A 23024-nucleotide genomic window follows, 5' to 3' on the forward strand; every position below is an offset into this window, starting at 1 on the left:
AATGAGATTACCTTGTATTTGGCTTCATATTTGAAAGGCCCAGATCAGAGCTTATGTGACCTTGGACTAGTTACTCTGCCTCCTTGGGCTGTGGTGCCTTCACCCTGGAAATTAGGGGCTTTCCATGGAATTCTTTCAGGTAGTGGCTTTCACTTGAGGACTCCTCACTCTTCAGCAACCTGGAGCCTCTTGCTGAAGACCTCCTTCTGTTTTTTCCTGTAATCATTAAAAATCACATTTAAATAGACAGAATAGCTTTTAAAGAAATTATTACAGTAGTTGTATCATGATTTAACAAAAAACTTGAAATTTTATGTATGTGGACAACATTACCTTTTCTTGTTTTTAACTTGTGATCTTTCATTGTCATTACTAGTTGATCATGTCTTATTTCACATGAGGAAACTATATCAATCCTTAAAATGCTCCATGTAATTTTCTTCATAATTTTTCTTATATGAAGATTTTACTTGGGGATTTTTAGAGAACCAACCTATGTTAAAAGCTTATTAGGTAGATTTTTCTATATTTCAATAATTCACAAACACATTGATGTCTGTCAGATGATTATTTTAAGAGAGTTTACAAATGCTGAAGCCTCTAGAATTAGTAGTAATTTGTACAAATTTTTGAACTTGGTATATGCAGACTCCATTGGTGCTTATAAATATCTAATCTTACTTGTATAAGAACAGCTCTGGGCAAGTTACAGGTCTCAACCCTTTAAGCTCGTAGCCCCAGTTCTGGCCCTCTGCTACCAGGACCCTTAGCCTGTGTCCTTCTGTCTCCGGACTTTCGAGTTGTAGAACTAAGTCTTGGTTTCTTGGACTAGGAAACTTAACCTGAAGAGCCAGACTTAGAATATATTATAGTTATTTACTTAGATTAACAAAAACCTTATGAGTCATGATTTTTACCAAGAGTATTTAATAATTTTAAGTGTAGTAAAATATACAATAAACTAAATGGTTTATTGTTTCAGTCTACACGTGTGATGTGGACTCCACCCCTCCGAGAAAGTTTCTCCTACCCATTCCATGTACTTCAGATGCTGCTTATAACTCATGTTCTCAGGTAATGTTTTATTAATGCTTAGTTACTTAGTAAACATATTTGAATTTCTAAGATTCTTGTTTATCTAAAAGATTTGAACAAAACTTAAATACTTGTGTATTATTTATAAAGGAATCAGCTTATCAAAATGAATTAAGCAATAGTAATCTAGAAACAGTTCTTTATATTCTTTATACATCAAATAATCTGGCAATTAGATTAAGAAATAGCCATTTTAAAGCTTATTGTATAAAAATGTTTTTTACTTGATAATCTAGATCTCATCTTTTAGATATTCTATTCACTTTTAGTAGGTAGTTCCTGCTCTTTCTGTTTGTGAGTATTTGCTCATGCTATTTTTTAGAGTATCTTTGCTTGCTTTATCAGACTCAAACTGTTCTCAGGTTTTATTTAAAGATTATTAATTTGGGACTGCTTTTCATGACAAATCTCTAAAATATATACGAAACATTAGTGACTTCTGTGAAAATGTTTTGACTGCTTCTCAGAGGTAGTTTCAGTGGCAGGTAGTAAGGATATTTACCAAACGTTTCTGAATTGTTCATGTCTCCAGTAGTTTACCTGGAAGTTTTTATTTTCCCCTAGTTCTTTGAGTGTAAATGATGGAAAATGCATGTTTTGGATGGCAACCAGCACATTAACAGTATAAACATTTGAAAGTTGTGGGGGGCAGAGTATTTGTAGTAGGATGCCAAAAGATGGCTGCTAGGTAGCCCCACAGTACACAGAGCACTGGGCCTGGAGTCAGGAAGACTCATCTTGGCCTCAGATACTTACTAGCTGTGTGACCCTGGGCAAGTCACTTCAACCTGTTTGCCTCAGTTTCCTCATCTGTAAAATGAGCTGGAGTATCTTTGCCAATAAAACCCCCAAATGTGGGGTCATGGAATGTCAGACATGACTGAAATATATATTCAGGATTTTACTGTAAGCATGCAGGTTATGACCTCCTTATAATGGAGCTACACTGTGGTTGCTTTTAATGCCTGAATCAGCTTTGCTTTCTGAGAATAGGGAGTGGTGCTGGACACCTGAAAACATATTTCAGGTTGGGGGACTCTATGGTCATGATATTGGAGTCAGGGTATCAGTCCTTTGATAAACACTTCCTGATTTCCTAGGAAGGGATGTTGGGGTGGACCTCAGATTTTAAGATTCTTTGTGGATCAGGCTCCCTCAGGGCAGACCCGCTATTCAGTTAAATTCAGTGAGAATTTTTAAAGGCAAAGATACAAAGACAAAAATAAAAGAGAATCTTCCATTTGACTGGGGCAATAATGTGGACAGAGATGAAAATTATAGTTTATACAAAGTAAATGCAGAGTAAGGATGAGAGGAGTTAGAACGTCGTAGGTAAGGCATAGCTCCTGATAAAGCTGCAAAAGGGAGCCTGGGGAGGCAGAAGGGGGGAGGGGAAACGTTTCAGGCAGGAGATAGAATGCCATGTCAGAGGTAATTGCAAGTAAAATCTATCAAGTAATTCAGGTTAAAACCACATTGTAAAGGACTTTAAATACCAAAGAGAGTAGTTTTCAATTTTCCCTACAGGCATAGGGAAGTCACTGAAGATTGTTTGTTGAGCTGGAGAGTGATGTGGTGAGATCTTTACATTTGGAATACCACTCTGGTAGCTGTGAGAAGAGGGATCAAGGAGGCAAGAGTGAAGAGGACTTGGGCAAATTGTTGGGGAAGAGACAATGAACAGTGGATTAGACGTGGATGGATTGGATGGGGTGGAGTGAGTGAAAGTGAAGACCTGAGGGTGATGTTGAGATTGCACATCTCAGTGAAGCTGGGTTTGCTATTTCCTTCTTCAATTCATTTTATAGATGGGGAAACATATATATAGAGGCAGACAAAGTTGATTGAGTGGCCCAGGGTCACACAGCTAATAAGTAGCGATGACCAGAGTAATGAAGGGTATTCAGGAAGGAAGCGTATTCAAACTGATTTGAAGGATAAATGAGAGGACACATGCTGTCCAGATAGGCAGACCAGTGAAAAGTGATGTGGGTCTGAATTATGGTGCTTATGAGATATTATAGAGACATAATTAACAGGAGATGGCAACTAAGTAAGAGGAGGAGAGGCGGGAAGAGGAAGGGGATGGAGAGTTAGGGAGCACATGCATCATCAGCATAGAAGATAATTGAAACTAGATGAGTGGATAGAGTTCACCAAAAGGTAGGGAGTTTAGAAAAGTGAGAGAAGGGAGCCATAAAACGTCCCTTGAGAATGACCCAGGTTCAGAGGGCAGGAGGGCATGGAGGAATAAGCAAAAGAGAGGGAAGTAGGAGGGTGAGCCTGAGAAGGCAATGTCATGGAAACCAAGGCAGGAGAGGATCTCAACAAACGTATTCTGTAGGTACCAAAGCCAGGTCCCCGGAGTTTGAGGAGAGTAAATGCTGAGCATGTGGAGGTGGAGATGGAGAGCACTTTCCCCAGAAGTTTGCAGTGCTAGGGGAAGCATAGAAGACAGCACAAAACGGTCAAAAGTGGGCTTTCTGTAGGCTTTGAGCCAGCCAGGCATGCTTGTAAGCTCACAAGAGGAAACAGCGGAAAGGAGAAAATAGACATTTCAAAGAGAGCAGAAGATGATTGGAGGCAATTTATGTTGAAAAAATCCTAGAGATAGAGTTGCAAGGGACTTTAGTGGTCATCTTGTCCAGCTCCCTCACTAAAAAGGTGAAAAAATGAAGTGTGAAGAGCTTTAAGTGGCATACCCAAGATAACTCAGCACGTGAAAGGGTCAGTATTTAACTAGGGTTTTCTGATTCCAGATCCCACCCAGTTTTCACTGCCCTCCACTGGAAGAGGTGTAGAAGAGGGGATCAGTAAGAGAGGAAGATGCTGTGGAGCATTGAGGGCCTAGTTAGTCCTAGTCTGCCTTTGGAGTGGTCAGTCAGAACCCATTAGTAGCCTTAGCTGCAGGAGTGGGGGTGTGGGCTTTTGGGGTGGAGGGTGGTGGAAAGAGTAGAAAGTCAGGGAGATTTGGCTTCCAGGATGTAGAGGGACAGAGGGCCTTCGAGCATCAACTTTCTAGACCCCTCATTTTGTGAATAAATTGAGCTGTGATATTAAGATCTGTGTGTGCGGAGTAAGGCTGAGATTTGAAGCCAGGTCCTTCAAGGATGGGGCTGTGACCACAGGTTCAAATCTGGGTAGGAAGGAAAGTGAAGCCAATGAGGGAAAAAACAAAACAAAACAAAACTCCCTAATCAGATGAATTTTGATTAGGAGTCAGTGTTACTGTAATTGTAGGGAAGACAGACCAGAAATTAACGATGATATTGGTCCCTCCAAAGAGTTTGTTTCACACATAAATATTAATAGCTCATACATAAAAGGAACAAATGTTTTATCTATCAAGACTAGTTTGTAGTGAAAAACTAGGTAGAGTATTCTGAGAGGGAGAGGATCATTAAAGAAGGGGTGCTTTTCTGACTCTTTGAACTATTTACACTCTTGTTATCAGCAAAATCAGGCCTAGTCAGGGCAAAAGACTGCTCCTTAAGCTTAAAATGACATTCTGGATTCCTGGGGGCTCCTGCTGCCTCCTCAAGGTAAGAGTACTGCTCAGTTGAGGGCGAGAGCTTGTGTGGTTCTGTATCAGGCCTAAACAGGGTAGATGGGAGACCTGAAAAGAATCAAGGGATAGGAAACTTAAAATAGGCATTAGAGGAATAAGGGAGTGGGAGAAGAAGGGCAGGAGAGTAGGATTAGGAAGAAGACTTTCACAGTTGAGTGTTTCAATTTTGGTGTTCCATCTTGCTGCCTATCTTTGAGTAAGAGATTTTCTGGCTAAATGTATTTATTGGTCTTCTTTCTTTTAAGGTCTCGACAGAATCGTAAGAAAGACTTTATTGCACTCATGGTGTCCAATGTCGCTTTCATGCTTCCTTGGCAGTTTGCTCAGTTTATTCTTTTTACACAGGTAAGATGATTTTAATTGAATTTAAGTTTACATGCCACGTGTTTGGTTGTGTAAACTTCTTGTATTTTTCCTAAAGAGTAATTTAGGATGTGACGTGCATAGGATTGAAAAGAATAAACAGTGATTAGTTATGAAGTTAGAGAAGAAGATAGTTTTGGGTCTTTTAAAACATTTCACTAGCATCTTATTTAGCTAGACAAATAGCCAATCTGCAAAGTTTACAAAAATACTATATTAATTAAGTTATCATAGAACATTTCTAATTAAAAGCCTACATATGCATAATCTTCATTGTGAATTAGCTGGATACCTCAGTGGCCATCCCTATACTCTTCATGGCAGGGAAACTTTGGGGTACAATTAGTGGCAAGAGATTCTGGGTAGTAGAACTTTCCTGGGCCGTGTTTTTTAGAAACTAATTATCACTTTACAAGTAGGATTGTTGTGGTTATTGCTTCAGTCCCCATAGGTCAGTAGATGGTGTGTGGCCATTGGGGGGTGGGGAGAGATAAAGGCGCTTCTAGTGAGACTTGTTTGCATCTTGAATCCCCAGCAGAGTTTCTTACTACGCACTTGCTGTACTGCCACGATGACTTTGATCCATCATGTACCAGCAGGTAGTTCTGCTGAGGAAGAAGAGAGGCCCAGGGTTTTTGCAGTGAGGATTATCACTTTCTGGTCTTTGCTTCCTGACTAGCTGACCTGTTAGAGAGAATAGGGCGATGACCTCAGTGTTCTGGAGCAACCTGTCCAGGAAAGACTTCTCGATTCCTCCCTCAGAAAGACGAGGCGTGTGTGGATCCTCAGCACTTGCCCTGCTGGGTGAAAGGACTGGGGCTGGGCCCCTCTGGCCTCCCTATTCCTCTTCTCTGCTCTTCCTGCTGTTCCCTCGTTGTACACATGGGCAGAGAGGCCCAGGGAGGTCGTGACTTTGCATTGCTAATTACGGCGGCACTGCAGGACCCGTAGCTCATGACCCTTTTTCCTTTTATGAAGTCTCCAGGTATGGGAATTCCTTCTGGTTGAGAAAGGGAGAGGGATGGGGGCAGAGCAGATATCCTGAAATTAAGGAAGGCCCTTTAAATAACAGAGATAGAAAATGTTACCAGCTAGGAAGGCACCACCAGTGCATCATTATCTCCAGCATTTTTATAACTGGTGACCATTATTATCTCTTTCTTGCCAAAAGCTTTCAGCTCAGTCTCATGTTTCAATTTGAATAGGTATCAAAATTTTTATTTTAGAAATAAATGGGAAAATGAACCTTTATAAACTTGCTAGATTACATTTACTCTTAAAGCCAGGGATACATACAAAAGTGGAATTTTAATTTCAAATTGGGAGAAAGCAGTTTTCCATTAATTATAAAATAGTTTTAGATAATTGTAATAAAACTTTCTTCAGTTTTGTGGAAAGTTTTTTTGCACATGGATGTAATGCATATTATTTCAGGTAACCATTATAAAAGAAGGAAACAGTGAAGTCACACAATTTTTGTTTCCTTCATATTGTTTTTCTTTTTTTTTTTTGCCTTTTGGAGGGCAATTGGGGTTAAGTAACTTGCCCAAGGTCACACAGCTAGTTTTTATGTGTGTGGGTGTTGTGTCTGAGGCCGGAACCGAACTTGGGTCCTCCTGACTCCAGGGCCAGCGCCTTCATATTGTTTCTAATAGCACCATAAAAGATTTTTGTGTAAAAAAAATACATCGAGGTTTTTAAGGAATCTTCGTTGTAAAACCATACTTGTTAGATAGTTATGGGAAAAGAAGCATCACCATGGAGTAGAAAAGCACTTGGCTTAAGATTAAGACAACTTTCCTTTTCTGGTGACTTGGTGACCTTGGGCAAGTTGCTTCCCTTTGGATGGCAGGTTTTTTTTTAACCATAATATGAGAAGGTTGGTTAGATGATCTCTCAAGTCCCTTGTAGTCTTGAAATGATGTGATTCTGATTCTTTTTTATGATCAGACTAAGTTTGGTTTAATTTTATGTGTTGAGGCCACTTGTGTTGTAATATATTTTGACTGGCCCATTTAGTTTTATCCCTTATTGAAGGAATCGTGTTATGTTTGGTAATTAATAACCTCAAAGGATATTTAAGATAGCTTTATCCTAATAATTTTGTAACAATCAACTATTGAATCAGTAAACATTCATTAAACACCCACTGTGTATCAGACACTGGGGGATACCCCAAGGATGTTACATTCTAAAGGGGAAGGGAACAAGGATACAAATAAATACCTGCAGAGTACATAGAAAGAGTATAGATACACATAAATACAAAGGAGTTAGATCTGATGTGCTTTGGGAGGGATGGCACTAGAAGGTGGGGAGAGCAAGAAATGTTTCCTATAGGAAAAGGATTCTGAACCTTTTTTAGGGTTGTAGACTTTGGTAGATGCCTGTGAATCCTGTCTCAGAATGATGTTTTTAAATGCATAAAATAAAATACACAGGAGTAAAAGTGAAGCAAATGATATTAAAACAAGTTCATAGACCCCAGATTGAGAAACCTGGATATAGAAGATGGTGCTTGAGCTGAGTCTTGAAAGAAGAGAAGGATTTGGTGATACAGAGTTGAGGAGATGGTGTGTTCTAGGCATGGGGTGCAAAGACCCAGAGATAAGTGATTGAGGTACAGAGAGAAGGCCTGTTTTTGTGGGTTGCAGAGTGTAGGAGGGCAGGGTGATGCCCAAGGAGGCTGGAAAGATAGGAAAATGGCAGGTTGTGAAGAACTTTAAAAAGTAAACTGAGTTTATATTTGATCCTGTAAGCACTAGGGAGCCACTGGAGTTAACTGGGTTGAAGAGTTATGTAGATAGATTTATGTTTAAGGAAAGTCTCATTGATAGCAGTGTGTAGAATGGACTGGAATGGGTAGAAAAACGAGGCTGCAGAACCAAGGAACGAGCTCCTGCAGCAATCTGGCCAAGAGACGACAAGGGTCTGAACCAAGGTGGTAGCTATGTAATCACTGCACATACTCATTTTTAACATAAATTAAATGTTAAGTTCCTTGTAGGCAGGTGATGACAAGATGAGTGATAGAATCATTCAGCCAGCTGGATCTGTTTAGAAAGAGTTTACCCTGTGCACGGCCTGAGAGATTCCAGTCCAAAGAATGAAATAATTGACATATGAAGATGCGTTGAAGGAACTGGACATAAGAGCCTGGAGAAGAGAAGACTCTTTAAATAGGTGAAGGGCTGTTGTGTGGAGGAGGGCTGCTATTTGTTTTGTTTGGCCTCAGACTGCAGAGCCAGAAGTGGTGGTGGGAAGGTGCACAGAGGCTGATCATCAGGAAAGAAATTTCCCAACAGTGAGAGCTGTCCAGAAGGGGGATGGGCCACCTAAAGGGGTGGTGGGCCCCTCGCTGGAGCTTTTTAAGTAGAAGCTAGACAGCCATGTGACTGCTGTGTCATAGAATATTCTTTTGTGTGTGGGCTGGACTAGAAGTCCCTTCTAACTCTTAATGGTTTTGTGATTTCGCTTCTCAAGGGAATGGGCATTGTATTGAGGGATATAAATGGTTATAGAATTCATGTAGAATAGGCACAAAGCATTGAATTTAGAAGGGGATATAGGATATTTGTATAAAAAGGACAAACCATAATTCAGAATTTAGCAAACATCCATGGAAATTTAGGTATAGGCCCCTCAGATACCATTAAGTCCTGATTATCTGAAATAAGCAATGGAAAACTCAAGTACTTAGAATCTTCCTCACATCCATAGTGTGATAATTAATATTCATAATGATGACCTTGTGGTTATCTTAAAGTATCCTCTGAATTGTTAAAAACTAAGGAAACCAGTTCATTATTGCAGTGCCTTAAAATAATAGAGATGTAATTAATATTCATTGAATTCAGTGTAATTTTATGTTCCATTTTATCAAACCCTATATTTTTGAAAATCAGAAATTCACTATATATACTATATGTGGTATAGTCAGTTAACAAGTAATATTAAATTAACCATGAAGTAGCCCATTCATTCTGGATAACTAGGAATTGGTCTTATGCTTTCTATACCTAGAGACTAATATTTGACTTCTTTACTAAAGGGGAATATTTCTATTGAATTTGATCTTTTCAGTCATCATAGAGCCTCTTACTTAAAACTTCAGAGGATGTTGTGAGATCATTTTGCAGATGAGGAAAATGAAGCCCAGAGAGGTTAAATGATTGGCCTAAGGTCACATAGGTAGCAAACAGCCAAGATGAGCTTGGGGTCCCAAACCCAGTGCTCTTCCTATAGTGCCATACAGAGTCACCTTGGGAAAACTCTGTAGGGATCATGTAGTTGACCTCCATGTCTCAGGAAAATGGTTGCCTAATCTATTTGAATAAGAAAAGGATATCTGAAGGAAGTGATTACATTTAGCTTGTCATTTAATAACATTCAGGTAGCATCACTTACTTCAAGACTTCATTGGAACCTTGCATAACTCTATCAGAATGATTATGCTCTCCGTCTTTGCAGTTTATAAGTATGCTGTATTTCCTCATGCTATGGTTATCCATTTTCTTTCCATAATTACTCTATAAAGGGACCTGTCTGCCTATTGTCTTTTATTCAATACATCACTTGCCTACCTACTTTTCCAATCATATACTTTCTAGATGTCTTTTATACTATTTCTCACATGAAAACCATGATTCACAATGTGTTACACCCACCACACATCTCTCTGTTGTCCTTTGAATCACTTACAATTTTTATTCTTCTACAATTTTGATATTCCGGAATTCACAACCATATAGTATCCTCAAGAGAATACTGCTAGGCATTTGCTTACGTTGGTCAGCTTCGGATCATTGAAATTACTGCAATTTCTAAAAGGTAATCCAGCCTTATGTCTTTTTCCCATTCATTTCTGCACCCACCTCGTTCATCTGCAACTCCAGTCTATATTATGTATGTTAATGAAATATTTATATTATTTATTATTATTCATTATTTATATTAATGAAAAAATTTCCTGTATTTCCAGCTAGATGTCATAATGTGATCAATAGACATTTTTGACCTAAGTATGCATGGCTAATACAATTTATTTTTTTGTATCACATCCCTGTACAATTCAGGGGCTCACTGCAATCAGCACCTTCTCATCAAAAAAAAGGAGCTTTTAAAGAACATTGCCATCAATAGTTAATACCTATTTTATTTGGAGTCTACATAGAGTACTCTTCAGGAACCTGGTGAACACCTTAGGGAGGAGCATATATCTCCCTGTTTTGTGATTTATGTTTGTGCTCAGTGGATTATTGAACAAAGTTATCTCTATGGTCCTTGCCATCAGTAGGTAATAGCCTCATTTATTTGGACCTTGTGTGGGTGTAAAGCCAAGCAGGAGCAGCTTTCTAGAGGACTGCTGTTGTGAACAGCTTTAAGGTTCTGATCACATAGCATAGTAAACTCTCTATTTATTCAGCAGTAAACTAAAGCAAAACATTCCCAGAAAGCAAAGTACAGCATTCACAGTGTATCACTAAAGTGACTACATAGTTTTAAACAAAAGATATCATTCAGTAAGTCCTTAACTCAGTCATCCTTAAGGAGCAAGCCTCCTTAAGGCTCACAAAGTACAATATTCAGTAAGTCCTTAATTCATTCATCCTTAAGGATCAGGGACACAAAGTACAAAGGTCAAAATTCTCCACCCCTAGGTCATATTGTCTTAATCTCTCAGTCAAAAAGTCTTCTTTCTTTTTTGATTGGAGATTAGTTTTCTGTCATCCTTAACTCAATCATCCTTAAGAGGTACAAGGTACAGAGTACAAAATTCTCCCACCCCTAGGGCACAGTAAATCATGATCTCAGTCAGCATTAGGTACCCAAGGAGAGATCTTTTCATCTTGACTCGAGGCTGGTTCTCAGATTCCATGGTTTCTCTTCCATGGCCCCAGCTTTTTACCCAACTGTCACCTGGATTCAAAGGTAGGCAGCTCTTAGCTCTTTGTCCAGTTCCTTGTCCAGTTCCCATTCCATATGGAAGCTCACAGTGTCCAGTCCACCTCAAGTCCTTCACAGTTTCTGTTACTGGGAAGACAAAACTTAACAGAGGCAAAACAACATTCATTCACATTGCGGGCACCATCATCAATTCACTTTCTGCCTGTGAAATCAACACAGACCCACAAACAAAGTCCAAGAACTCAACACAAATTGTCAGTATAGACTCACAACCTCTGAAACCCTCCTCCATGACTTCTGTAAACAGACAACAAGAAAATCCTCTTTCAGTGCTTCCAGTAAGGTCCCAGAGCTTCTGTACAAAGTATTACAAACACAAATCAGCACAGACAGAACAGACAAACAGAGTGCTGGGGTACCACAAGTTTTCCCCTTTTCAGCTCTGCCACCCCAAGCGTTCTCTTCTCAGTTCTGCTCTGTCCCAGCTTGGGCTTCTCCTTATATATGGTCATTAGATCTTCCCTGTTCCACCCCTTCCTGTTATATCAGCAGGTTCCTCCCACTGTGGGTGGGTTTCACAGGTTCTGTTTCTTGACAAAGACTTGATGTAATCATGGGCAAGACTCAAAGGAAACTTGAACTGAAACAAGGCGCTAAATAATTAAATAGTTAAAACAAGGCGCCAAGGCCTTCTTTGCTTGCCATTACAATAGGACATCCTCCAGGACACTGAACACCTTATTGGTGACTATATGCCTTCCTGCTTTCTATTTGATGTCGATACCCAGTATATCTTTGAATAAATTTACCATACTCTTAGATATGAATTTAATATAACATGGGCATCCTTTTATTTTAAAAGTGTCTTTTAAAGTTGGATTTTAGTCAGGTTGTAAGATGCCTCTTTGAACTCCACAAACAATAGATACAGTATGATCCCTATGTGTCTTTTCTACCTGGTAGTCAGACATGAAATATAAGAGCTTGCCTATTCCCATTTTGTGTTTGCCCCAAGGATACCCTTAATTATGTATGCAGTGATTCTTAAAAGTTTTTGTAGAGATCAGAAAGTGGCCATAGTGGTTCATAGTTATTCTTTTTTCTTTTCGTTGGGTAAAAATGATACTTCTTGTCTCCCTCCATATTGCTGCTTTACCTGTGGCCTCTGGGAAGGAGAGAAACTTCGAAACTTTATCATGCCATGATTTGGTATAGTTTTATTTGCCAGGTAATGAACTGCCTTCCAAGGAACAGGATTGTTGTGCAATCCTGAATCCAGCTCAGCTCTCTTTCTCCTTTTAGGGAAACATATAACACTGAACATCACTCCCAAGCATATAGGGATATCCCCAAATCTTTTCCTCATCCTCTTAGCATCCACAGTGGGCTCTTGACCTTTTTCTCTTGTATGCACAGTTAGCTAATAGATTGTATCTCCTGTCTGAAGGGATGAAAATCCTTCTTGCTATGAGGTCCCTAAAGAGATTTCTCTTCCTCCTTATTTCACCTATATTTGTTTCATCTCCTCTTTGCTTAGGTTCTGTTGTTGCAGAATATCTGATGATGCTTGTTTCCTCATAATGTGACCTTCACGTCTTCCATTTTTGCAGAATTTTTTTTTTACATCAGTGAAAGAGCACTCACTCCCCTGCTGCAGAAGCCTTAACATTTAGATTTTGCAAACAGGCAGTTTTCAGGCAATCTGTATCTAAGAACACCTGTGATCCTACTCCTTTCCAGAATCCTTGTGTTCAAAGGTACTCAGCTGATGTAGGAGGGCAATATATCTTTTATTCCATTCTCTTGTCGTCTTGCCCTCCCGAAGATGTTGTAATGGGAATGCAAATTTGGAAGATCTTCCCTGCCTCTAGGCTAAAGTGCACCTGAAGCCTGGGGTGGGAGGCTTGTTTTTCAGTAGATACTTTTTGATTGGCCAGTGGGTCCAAAAGGTTGTTACATTCTCTGAGCCAGGAGAAGGCTATATAAGCCCTGATGTGTAGCTTTGTTTTGGGACTCACTTTGAAAAGTGTTCTGTGATTTGATCTGAATTCTGGGAAGCCGTTGTTGAGAGTCCCCCGGCTTTGAAAAACCCAGATGTGGAAACCCAGATGTTGACTGGGTATGGATGTAATGGTTGGACAGTTTGGAAATCTGTCTACTTGATCTGTTTCTGTCTTGATAATTCTGCCTGTATACTTTGAAGTTCGGGGTGCTGACCTTTTCTCCTGAACAAGGTAAACGATATGTGTCTGACTGATTAAAGTAAGCTTGTTAACCCATTTTTAGTTGCTTTCCTTTAACAAAGCAGATCCAAGAACCTTTGGTGAGCAGCCACCCTAGGGGACGCCAGGGTGCTTGCTGCTACAGATGTCCAGAATTTACCTCAATTTGACACACGTTTATTAAGTGTCTGCTATGTAGAAGGCATGATTCTGGGTGCTGGGGATACAAAGACAGATAGCAAATGTTCCTTGTCCTTGGGGCATCTCTGTTGTCCAGCAAGTATTTATTGTGTGCTTCTTATGTGCCAAGTACTGTTGTAGGCACTGGGGATTCAGAGACACAAAAGGAAGAAATCCCTTCTCTTGAGAAGAAGATATACATATATAAGTACACTCAGAACAATATATGCTGAATAAACACAAGACAGTTATGTACTAGTAGTTGGGGAGATTAGGAAAGGCTTACTGTAGAAAGTGGTACTTTAGCAGGATCTTAAGGGAAGTGAGCAATTCTGCAAGGTAGGTGTGAGGATGGACCATATTCTAGGACCATGCCAAGGCATGGGGAAAGGGAGTGGAATGCTGGGTGTGAGGAACATAGAGAAGGCCAATGGGACTGCACCACGGGACTGGAAGAGGAATGATAATGTGAAGAGACTGGAAAAGAATGAACAGAGAAGTTTAAAATTGATCTTAGGGACCATAAGAAGCTATTGGACTTCACTGAGTAGGGTAGTGATATGGTCAGATGTACATTTAAGGAAAATCAGTTAGTTGTGTGGAAGATGGATTAGATTTGGAAGAGACTTGAGGTAGGGAGACAAGTTAGGAAACTCTTGTTGTCATCCAGGTGAGTGATCCTGAGGTCCCGAGGACAGGGAAGGCTTTATGAGTGCAGATTAAATGTCATAACCAAGAGATATTGTGGAGGTAGAGAAGGCAGGATCTGACCCTGAGGATGAAGAGAGAGTCAAGAATAGGACTGAGATACTGGAGGAATGCTGCTGGCCTCATCAGTAATGGGACATTCAAGAGAAGACTGAGTTTAGGGAGAAGGACAGTTCTTTTATAGACTTGTTGAGCTTGAGCAACTTATGTAAGACCCAGTGCAAAATCTCTAATTGGGAGTTAGTGATCAGGTGAGATACTGAGGCTGGATGATTAAATTTGTGTTATCTGCGACTCACACAAAGTGTGATGATAAGTAAATCCATAGGAATTGATAAGGCCACTGAGAGAATAGATAGAAGAGAGGCCAGGGCTGGGCCTTCAGGGAAGCCTACAGTTAGTTAGGGGCATTATCTGGCTGATAAACCTACAAAGAAGACTGCAGTGCTGTAGTCACACAGCGAGGAGGAGAACTGGGAAGCAATGATGCCATCCAAGAGGAGCGTGTGACTCAGTGTCAGAAATAGCCCACAGGTCAAAAAGGATGAGTTCTTAGACCATCAGATTTGGTAGCTCTGCAGTTGTTACGATTTAGTATTAGAAGTCAGAGTGCAAAGGGTTTATCTAAGATCTTACATTTATAATTAGAAGAAAACTTAATGACCATCTCAGTCCATGCCCTCATTTTACAGATGGAGAATTGAGGCCCAGAGAGGTCCTATATTTAGTGGCAGACTCAGAAAGGAAGCCTAGATCTCTGCTTCCAGAACCAGGACCTCTGTGATCATACCAGGCTTCTTACCAGGGCTTGCCTGATGTGCTGAAAAGATGCTGGGCTTGGAAAGACCTTCTTTCAAATTTGGGCATCTGAAGATTTTTAGCTTATTTGAACTTAGGCAAGTGACAATCTTTCTGGTCCTCGAATTTCACATCTATAAAATTGGGATAATAATTCCTATAGTGCCTCACAGGGGTGTTGTCTTTAAGGAACAAATGAGAACACTTTTCAAAAAAGTTCTTTGCAAACATTTAAGCACTCTATAAATGTGAGCTGTTATTTTTATTCCTGGGAGATTGATATGCACAGACGTAAGTAGCAGTTATAGTAGGAAATGGGAGAAAAAAAAGAAAAAAGAAAAAGTCCGATTAAGTTATCTAGGAATCCATGATCACAGAGTGAAAACCATCAGCTGTGGGGGTATTCTAGAAGATTTTGGAATGTAGGTAGCATCCAAGATAGTTTTCTGGGGGAGATATTGTATCTGAAAGGTACTAGAGGAGGATCATGTGAAGGCAGAGGTAGGAGATGCCATGCAGAGTTGAAAGTATAGCTTGGCTAAATACATACACACACATATATATAATGTTTATGTATATACATATATATGTATGTATATATTGATTGGAATGTAGGATATGTACAACAGTCATATGAGAAAAGGTTAAAATCCTTAAATGCCAGAATAAAGAATTTGTGATAATAATTCTGAGTACTTTTAAAATTGTTGCTTCTACCTTGGATTTTTCTGTATATATTTGGTCAAATGTATTCAAGAATTACCTTAATGTAATACATTGAAGTTGTCAGAGTGTAGAAGACTTGGCTTCAAGACCCACCCCTGACATAGACCAAGCTTGTGACCTAGAGAAGTCTCTTAACCTCTCAGTGACTTCAGTAATTCTTTAAGACTGTAAGATACAGAACACTTTCCAGTATACATTGGCATAGGGAGTTCTCCAGCCAAGTCACAGGTATTTCTCTCTCTGAATCTGTCTCTCCTTCCTCTTATCCTCTTTCTCTCATTCTGTCTTTCCAGTTACAGCTAGTTTTCCTTACCTCATAGGATCACAGAGTCAGCTTTAATTCTACCTCCTTTCACAAAACAGTTTCACTTCAGCTGAATATGGTTTTTGCTTTCTCTTACCACCTGGTAATTCATTTGTATCACTTTTATTTGCATTGTTCAGCTCTTTTATTTGCATTATTATTCATCTACTTGTCTTATCTGACTAGTAAACTATAAACCCCTTAAAGGCATGAGCTGTTTTAATCATAGTTATATTTTTCTGCAATGCCTAAGATGGGACTTTGCACATAGTTGTCACTCAAATAAATCTGAATATATCATGAACACATACACAGACATATTATAAACAAAAGTATCAAATATTAAGAATTGAATCTAGAAAGAAAATTTTGTATTTTTGGATTCTAGGATGACGAAGTACTAAAAGAAAAAAAATGTAAGGTGATGAATAGAGGGCTGGACTTGGAGTCCTGGGTTTGAATTCTTCCTCCGACACACAGTAACTGTATAAGCAGGGGCAATTCTTTAATCATTCTCAGTCTCGTTTTCTTATCTGTAAAATGAAGTTAACACATCCATAATACTTATCTCACAGGGTTTTTGTGAGACTCAAAGGAGATAATGTATGTAGAAGTGCTTTACAAAACTTCAAGCAGTGTATAAATGTCAGCTGTTATTATTGATCATCCCCTCCAGATGCTCCTGTTTGCGGATGACATTGTGCTGATTGTATCAAGTCCTGGAAATATTGCAGAGCATCCTATATGGGATCTGTAATCACTCAAAAGAGTTCAGACTAACTATCCATACAGGAATAATCAAGTGGATACAGAAGGTCTTCACAGATGTCCACAAATTCCTACTTTGATGCCTCAGAATGGTGTGGCGGTGACTCTGGGTTCTTGAAGGCTGTGCCAACAGATTTCAGACTGTGTCAGGCTCTACTGTATCAGGAAGGCTTTGAATATGATCTGGGAAAGAGATCAAGACTGCTTTTTGAAGACCAGCCTAGCTAAAAGATGGAGAGGCTCATCACCACTAGGCTGGCTACTTGGTTATGAATTTTTTGGCCATGGAAACCCTTGAAAGAAAGAAAAATACAAAATGTCCCTCATTTTATTGGTCTCTTCTTCTTTAGTGAGTGGCTGAGTGGTAGAAAAAGGAGCAACGGGTGATTTGAGTCAGTTTTTCAATCATCCATAAACTTGAACTTGGCTGTTGGTATTCTAAATATGATATCCTCATCCACTGATCAGTGAGTGGACATACTGCTGTAGGAATTGGATCACATCAGTCTTCACATTCTTGTTATAAATGACACCAGAAGGCAAAAATAAATGGTGCTGAATGGGAGGATAGATCAGAGGTACTCCTTGGAGAGGCAAATAAAGCAACTAATGGAGTTAGTTTTATAGTGAACTCAAAGCTAACAAATATAAGTACTTTATGGAACATTTGATAATTTTCGTTGCACTTTTCATGACAAGTACTTTTTGAAGGCCATTGTGGAAAAAAACATATGCATCTACCTACTTTTGTTGCAGAAGATGGAGGAGAGAAATTATATAAGGTACTTAATAAAATCCTTCAGATTAAATCAACATAACAGGTTCATATTTGATGACTTCATTATGAAAGTGGGATAGATGAGGATGGGGAGAACTATACTGAAACACATGGGTTCAGAGTAAGAAATGAGAGAGTCTGGAGACTTAACAGTTTGCACAAAAGCCTTATGCCCATATAACATGAATACTTTTTCTGACAAAAGAATCAGCAGACATTATACTTTATGGACACTGTATAACGTCATAAAAATAAGTCGACTTTTTTTGAACAGAAAATAATAGATTATCAACTTGTTAAATCAAAAGTCAATATTAGAATAAAGCAAGAATAAAGACAAGAAGTAAATATAGCATGCTACTGAATCAACTCAATCGTGACTTAATCAAACGAGTTATTAATAATGAAAAATGGTATTTGAATGAAAGAAAGGTTATTAACACCAATTATAATAATTTTATACAGATGCAAAACAAATGTAAATCAGTTTTTATAACAAGGAATCCAAAGGAACCTAAAAATGTTTTAGTCAGAAAACATTTGACTTACTTGCCAAAAGTAGAGAGATGGTGTCTATGGGTAACACCAGTTCAGAGTACAAACTCCTTTTTAAGTGAGTTTAGGTTTCACAGTGGAAAGAGCACTAGACCTGAACCCAACAAGATCAGATCCAGCCTCAGACACTGACTAGCTGTGTGATCCTAGTTCAGTCACTTTGCCTCTGTCTGCCTCAGTTTCCTCATCTGTAAAAGGATATTGTGAGGGTAACATGAAATTATTGCTGTTATCAAGAAAGATGTTGGAAGACTAAGTAGTATTAACCCTATGAAACAAAGAGCATCCGTGGATATAACAGCAATTTCAAGAAAGCTGGATGAAAAACACAAATCTAGTCATCCCAATGGTGTTTCAGAATACAAATAGATGAAAGACAACCAGTTGAAAGAAAGTAGAAAAGATCTGCAAACTTTTAAAATAATAAAATTTTTATTATGAAGGAAAATGAAGTCACCACACATCATTGTCCTGATTGACCTTTCAGAATTGAGTAGAGATTATATTAAATGAAACAAATAAGAGAAAAGCAGTTGAATTAGGTGGTACATGAAGAGACCTATGCTGGAGGCAGCACAGTTATGACGATGTTACTGGATTGATTTCATGAGACGAGTTGGAGGTGAGAAGGGCTATACTAAAAGCATAGAAAAAAACTCAGACCTTTTAATTAATAAAAGACAGTGTATCAAGTAAAAAACTACTTGAGACAATAAATAAATTTGGCAAAGTTGCAGGATATAAAATAAACCCACATAAATCCTCGGCATTCCTATATATTTCCAGTGAAATTCAACAGCAAGAAATATAAAGAGAAATCCCATTTAAAGTAACTGTAGACATTATAAAATATTTGGGAATCTACCTGCCAAAACAAACCTGGGACCTGTATGATCATAACTACAAAACACTTTTCACACAAATAAAGTCAGATCTAACTAATTGGAAAAACATCAATTGCTCATGGCTGGGTCGAGCTAATATAACAAAAATGACCATTTTACCTAAATTAAACTATATATTTAGTGCCATACCAATTAATTTACCAAAAAACTATAGAGCTAGAAAAAATAGTAACAGAATTCATTTGGAAGAATAAACGGTCCAGAATATCAAGGGAATTAATGAAAAGAAATGCTAGGGAAGGTGGACTTCCAGCTATACCAGATTTAAATCTGTATTATAAAGCAGCAGTCATCAAAACTACTTGGTACTGGCTGAGGAATAGAGGAGTGGATCAATGGAATAGATTAGGCACACGAGATTCAGAAGTCAATGACTATAGTAATGTATTGTTTGATAAACCTCCAGACCCTGGTTTTTGGGATAAGAACTCACTATTTGACAAAAACTGCTGGGAAAACTGGAATATAGTATGGCAGAAACTGGGCATAGACCATTATCTAACACCATATACCAAAATCAAGTCTAAATGGGTGCATGATCTAGGTATAAAGGTTGATACTGTAAGCAGTCTCCTAAAACAAGGAATAGTTTACCTATCAGACTTGTGGAGAGGGAAAGAATTTATGACTAAACAAGAATTAGAGAACATTATAAAAGGTAAAATGGATAATTTTGACTACATGAAATCGAAAAGTTTCTGTACAAACAAAGCCAATGTAACCAAGATTAAGAGGGAGGTGGGAAATTGGGAAAGAATCTTTACAACTTATGTCTCTGACAAAGGACTCATTTCTAAAATATACAGAGAATTGAGTCAAATTTATAAGAATACAAGTCATTCCCCAATTGATAAATGGACAGGCAGTTTTCAGAGAAGGAAATTAAAGCTGTCTATAAGCACATGAAGAAATGCTCTAATTCACTATTGATTAGAGAAATGCAAATCAAACCAACTCTGAGGTACCACATCTCACCAGTCAGATTGGCTAAGATGACAAAACAGGAAAATGACAAATGCTGGAGAGGATGTGGGCAAATTGGAACACTAATGCATTGCTGGTGGAGTTGTGAACTGATCCAGCCTTTCTGGAGAGCAATCTGGAATTATGCCCAAAGGGCTATATATACTTTCATACCCTTTGATCCAGCAATACCACTCCTAGGGTTGTATCCCAAAGAGATCATAGAAATGGGAGAAAGACCCATATGTACAAAAATATTTATAGCAGCTCTTTTTTGTGGCGGCAAAGAATTGGAAATTAAGGCGGTGCCCATCAATTGGGGAATGGCTGAACAAGTTGTGGTATATGCATGTTATGGAATACTATTGTGCTATAAGAAACGAGGAGCAGACCATCTTCATATTTACCTGGAGAGGCTTAAAAGAACTGATGCTGAGTGAGAAGAGTAGAACCAGGAGAAATATGTACACAATTACAGACACCACGTATGTGTGATGACCAACTTTGATAGACTGGACTCTTCTCAGCAATGCAGTGATATAAGTCAATCCCAAAAGACTCATGATGGAGAGAAATATGTGCATCCAGAGAAAGAACTAGAAAGAACTAAGTTTATATCTAGGTGGAAGCAAAATACCTGATCTCTTTCCTTCTCTTATTTGGTTTTATGTCCTCTTTACCATTTTTCATTCCAGCTGGTACAATCCGTCCTTACAACCTGACTAATGTATAATGTGAAAGTATTTACAGATCCTATACTTGACTATAAGCCGCCATGGGGGGGGGGAGGGAAGGGAGGGGGACAAAATGTGAAATTCAAGGAATTGTGGAATTGAATCCTGTAAACTAAAAGGAAACAAACAAATTAATAAAAAAAATTAAAAAAAGTGTAGAGAACATCAGCAGTTACTAACTTTATGGCTACTTTCGTGTCTATATAAAAGTTTTATAAGAATCATGTCTATGTGCACCATGGGTACCATTTATGGGATGATTAATAGGGAACAGGCAGGCTTTCACAAATGATCTTTCACAGTAGACCATGTATTTACCTTCACATAATTAACTGAAAGATGCAGAATACTAGGTATCACTGCTTAAATATGTGCGATAAAAAACATTTGCATAACAAAATGACACCTTAAAAATCTTCCAACAAGGTGCCTCCAATTCATACCTCCACATTATGCAAGATTCCTTGTAAGATCGTAAGAAAGAACCTTATTCAATGACGCTCCAACCATAAATGCTTAGTAAGGTATAAAATAACAGGTACCTGTACGCTTGATGAAGATGTTTACGGTGATGGAAAAGGTCAAACGTATTCGAAGATAAACATAGATTACCTATGGATGGTGAGGTACTGCATATGCTTTTGTTTGCAGATAACATTGTACTGGTTTCATCAAGCCCTGGGATGTTCCAAAACCTTCTAGAAGAGATTGGAAACTATTCAGAGGAGTGTGGGCTATCCTTACAATGGAAAAATCAAGTAGATGAAGAACGTTTCTTATGACATGCATTTCAAAGCTTTTCTGTTAAGACAAAGAAAATGGACTGGAAATTGCAGAACTTTTGTAATAACCCCAAACTTCTCCTGGAAACAAAAGTTCTTTTTAATGCAAGTATTGCATGGCTTCAAGACTTGGAAAACAGCAGTTGAAAATGAGTATCACACCAAGAATAACAGGCTCATATTATTTGTAAATAATCTGCAACATAGAGAGCTTCAAAGTAGAACAGGAATAAATTATCTTTATCAAGGAACTGAATGATTAAAGCAGATGGCCTGGCCACATATTTAGAATATAGGCATACTTCCAAGGGGCTTTATTGATATCCTTGAAATGTTAGTGAAGTAGCTCCCAGCATATTAGGTGAACCCCCTCATGGGGAATTATGAGAAGATAGATAAAGATTACCTAGGAAAACATGGATCGGTTGCAATCTGCCTTATTTGAGTAAGCATCCAAATTTATAAAGTCATTTGAGTTTTGAGTGCAATAATACATTTGAATGGGCAACATACAGACCTAGTTTATTGCTACATACAGTTTTGCTACTTTGTGGATGATGAAAGGGCTTCAGAAGTTGAGGAGTAGAATGGGCTGGATTGTCTTTTGGGATTGTATAATTCTTTAATTTTTTAAAATTCTAAACTTAAAAATACAAGTAAAATGAATATTTCTGTATACAAAGTGGAAGAAAAAAGGGAGTTATACATGAAACTAAATATTAAATAAAACTGACTTTTTCTTAAAAGTGCATAATAAATTCAACATATAGTTTTCATAGCTAGCCTTTTCTCTGTTAACTTCTGGACTTCCTTTCTCTCTGTGCATGTGTTTTAAACTATGCCTCAGTAACTGCTAAGACTTTTTGGTCATCCTATTGTTTGCTCCCTTTCATTATTACCTGCCCCATTTTATTTTATTTTTTTTTGTTTTATTTATTTTAGTGTAAATATTTGTTTTTCTTTTTTTTAATGCTTTATTAACTTCTGATTTACATCATTCGTTTCTGCCAGATTTTGAGTTACAAAATTTCTCCCCGTTTTTCCCCCACCCATCCCCCCAAAACAGCAGTCCCACATGATATCTGCTCTCTCCCATACTCGTTTCAACTTTTCCAGTGGATCTCTATGCCTCAGTGCCTGTATATCTTTTTTTTCCTTGATAACATGTAAGATGGTATTAATAATAGTGTATATATATACACATATATATATATATATATTTGAATATTTGATTTTAAAACTTTCAATTCCAGATTCATTCCCTTCCCCCCCTGCCACCCACCCCCACTGGGGAGACAAGCAGTTCAGTATAGGTTGTACATGTGCGGCTAATGCAAAACAATAACATCGTAGATGTATTGTGAAAGACTTACTATATTTCCCTCCCTCCTATCCCACCTCTCACTTGTTCTATTCTCTACTTTGATCCTGTCCCTTTTCACAAGTGGGTGCTTCCAACTTCCTTCCCCCCCAGCCTGCCCTCCCTTCCATCATTCCTCCTCACATCCCCTTCCCCCCCTATTCTCCTGGAGGGTGAGATCCCCTATTTAGTGTGTATTTCCCTCCCTCCTCAAGCCAGATTCAATAGGAATAAGGTTGACCCATTCCCTTTTGCCTTTCTATTCTTCCCCTCCATTGTAACCATTTTCCCTTGCCTCTTCTGTATGA

The 23024-nt window shown here is 38.5% G+C and overlaps 1 protein-coding gene across 1 annotated transcript in view; it reads left to right on the forward strand.

Annotated features, from left to right (window-relative positions):
- The window catches only part of LOC138158498 (probable C-mannosyltransferase DPY19L2), a 162735-nt gene that overhangs the window by 64852 nt on the left and 74859 nt on the right, over nt 1–23024 (forward strand). Inside the window, exons 8-9 of the mRNA XM_069084566.1 lie at nt 983–1074; nt 4909–5008. Coding sequence (XP_068940667.1) covers nt 983–1074; nt 4909–5008 — 192 coding nt within the window. The remainder of the gene's footprint in view (nt 1–982; nt 1075–4908; nt 5009–23024) is intronic.

Source organism: Petaurus breviceps, unplaced genomic scaffold (assembly GCF_028583685.1).
Source record: "Petaurus breviceps papuanus isolate PSGF00001 unplaced genomic scaffold, PetGlider_PUasm1.0 174, whole genome shotgun sequence".
In the NCBI taxonomy this organism is placed as follows: domain Eukaryota; kingdom Metazoa; phylum Chordata; class Mammalia; order Diprotodontia; family Petauridae; genus Petaurus; species Petaurus breviceps.